Source organism: Sinocyclocheilus rhinocerous, unplaced genomic scaffold (assembly GCF_001515625.1).
Source record: "Sinocyclocheilus rhinocerous isolate Xijiao unplaced genomic scaffold, SAMN03320098_v1.1 scaffold2161, whole genome shotgun sequence".
Classification (NCBI taxonomy): Eukaryota; Metazoa; Chordata; class Actinopteri; order Cypriniformes; family Cyprinidae; genus Sinocyclocheilus; species Sinocyclocheilus rhinocerous.
In genome coordinates, this window is record NW_015648277.1 from 395,489 (window position 1) to 397,763 (window position 2,275).

Consider the following 2,275-nt stretch of genomic DNA (forward strand, 5'->3'; position numbering starts at 1 on the left):
CTCAATTATCTTTTGCTGCACATCAGAAATGTATTCTTTGGTTTTACTCATTGTGATGGGAGATTAATTTGGAATTTGGCCTTTGTTTTCCCTCCTATTTATATTTCTGTGAAACAGGAAGCCATGGCTGAATAATTTCATGTTCATAATCACCCTGGTGTGCTCAAAATTGTGAATATGAATGGGAATATATTTGAGATATATTTTACTCGTAAGAATTTCTAGGGGAATTTCACATTAATCGCACAAGAAGGGAGCTGTAAATATCAATCTTGCTCCAAAATCATAATAGCATAGTGTGACAGTAGATTTGTAAAATAAGTAGTGCTGTCAAACGATTAAACGCGATTAATCGCATCCAGAATAAAGTTTTTGTTTACATAATATATGTATGTGTACTGTGTATATTTATTATGTATATATAAATACAAACACATGCATGTATATATTTAAGAAAAATATGTTGTTTATATATTAAAGATATTTATATATAATATAAGAATATAAATGTAAATGTAAATATTTTCAAAATATATACTGTATGTGTGTGTATTTATATATACATAATAAATATACACAGTACACATACATATATTATGTAAACAAAAACTTTTATTTTCGATGCGATTAATCGCAATTAATTGTTTGACAGCACTAAAAATAAGGCGATATAGTAAATTCAGAAGAGTGAATCAGGTCAATCTAGGACATTGTTTGCACTTGTCAGACCAACAAATAAAGCCTGAGTCATAACAAACCAAGATAGAATATGACTGAATATTATGGAACAAGAATGAGACGGCTTAGATTTAAGTGAACATTTCTTGCTCCGTCACAGTCTTATGCCACACAGTGTTATTTTACATTGTATTTTTATATTGTATTGTAGAACTTAAATTATTTTTCATTTTATTTAAGTTTTAGTAATTTTATATGCTTTTGTCATGAATATATAGTTTTAGTAATTTCAGTATTTAAAAACATACACAAAAATTAGAAATGTTGCCTAGGCAACTAACTGAAATAAGTTTACATTTTCCATATTTTATTTCAATAACTGAAAAGAATTTCTAGTAGTTTTAGTTGACAATAACGCTGGTTAAACATTTCCCCAATTCACACTTTTTTTTTTTTTTTTTTTTTTTTTTTAAAAGAATTAATTTTTTTTTTTTTTTTTTTTTTTTTTTTTTTTTTTTTTTTTTTTTTTTTTTTTTTTTTTTTTTTTTTTTTTTTTTTTTTTTTTTTTTTTTTTTTTTTTTTTTTTTTTTTTTTTAGTTAACGAAGTTAATATTTAAATATTTTTGGTGTTTTTCTCCTTAGGATGTGGCTGCACGTGGATTGGATCTGCCTCAGGTTACGTGGATTGTTCAGGTTAGGTTTCTTCATTTGTAAAATCTCATAATTGCACATCGCTAGTGCAATGAACACTTTAGCCAGTTTTGTTACCATTACTGAACTGTTCAAATTTCCAGTACTGCTTTTTTTTCAAATGAATATCATCTTTCTGTTGCAGTATAACCCTCCTGTTTCCGCCGCGGAGTATGTTCATCGTGTGGGCCGCACAGCACGAATTGGAGCTCAGGGCAGCAGCCTGCTCTTCCTCACCCCCTCTGAGACGGCTTTTGTGGATGTGCTGGCCAAACACAACATCAGGTGTGCTGCCTGGCGTCTCATCTATATCACATTTACTTTTCATTTCGATGAACACAGCAGTAGGGGACTGTAGGGCAGGTCCCGTCTGATGTGTGGATGAAGTCCAATCCCTGACACTGTGATTAAAGATTGTCAAACCGGTCTCTGTTCCAAAGCCCACAGTATAACAGTCAAAAGCTGAACTGATGACTCTGTGCTGAGAAAACACACACTCTCAGTCGCTCTGCGTGAGAGCAGAATGAATCTGTTCTGCTGGCACAAGGACTATGATATTTGGCTCACGTTACAGTTTACAGGACTAAAGGATGATCAAAAGGAGGGTTAGCAGGGCTCGATAACGTTGAGCTAAACTATCTAAACCTGACAACTTACAATCAGGAAAATGTTGGTGCAATTTATTTATTTATTTGCCATTGTTTAATATATTTATGTATAATATCCATCTACACCCTCAGTTTGTCCGAAATGAAGATGGAGGACGTCTTGGCCAATCTGATGAAGGATGAGCGATTCAAAGGCAGAGGGAAATGGGACAGTAAGGTAACTTCTGACATCGAAGCCTTAAAAACAGTCTAAAGAGTCAATGTTGATTTGTTGGACTGTGCATAACTGTTATAACTTT

At 32.3% G+C, this 2,275-nt stretch overlaps 1 protein-coding gene across 2 annotated transcripts in view; it reads left to right on the forward strand.

Moving 5' to 3' along the window:
* Positions 1-2,275, forward strand: part of ddx31 (DEAD (Asp-Glu-Ala-Asp) box polypeptide 31) — a 22,801-nt gene that overhangs the window by 11,509 nt on the left and 9,017 nt on the right. For both annotated transcript variants that reach the window (XM_016514296.1, XM_016514295.1), the window contains 3 exons: positions 1,321-1,371; positions 1,514-1,653; positions 2,109-2,193. In XM_016514296.1, coding sequence (XP_016369782.1) covers positions 1,321-1,371; positions 1,514-1,653; positions 2,109-2,193 — 276 coding nt within the window. The remainder of the gene's footprint in view (positions 1-1,320; positions 1,372-1,513; positions 1,654-2,108; positions 2,194-2,275) is intronic.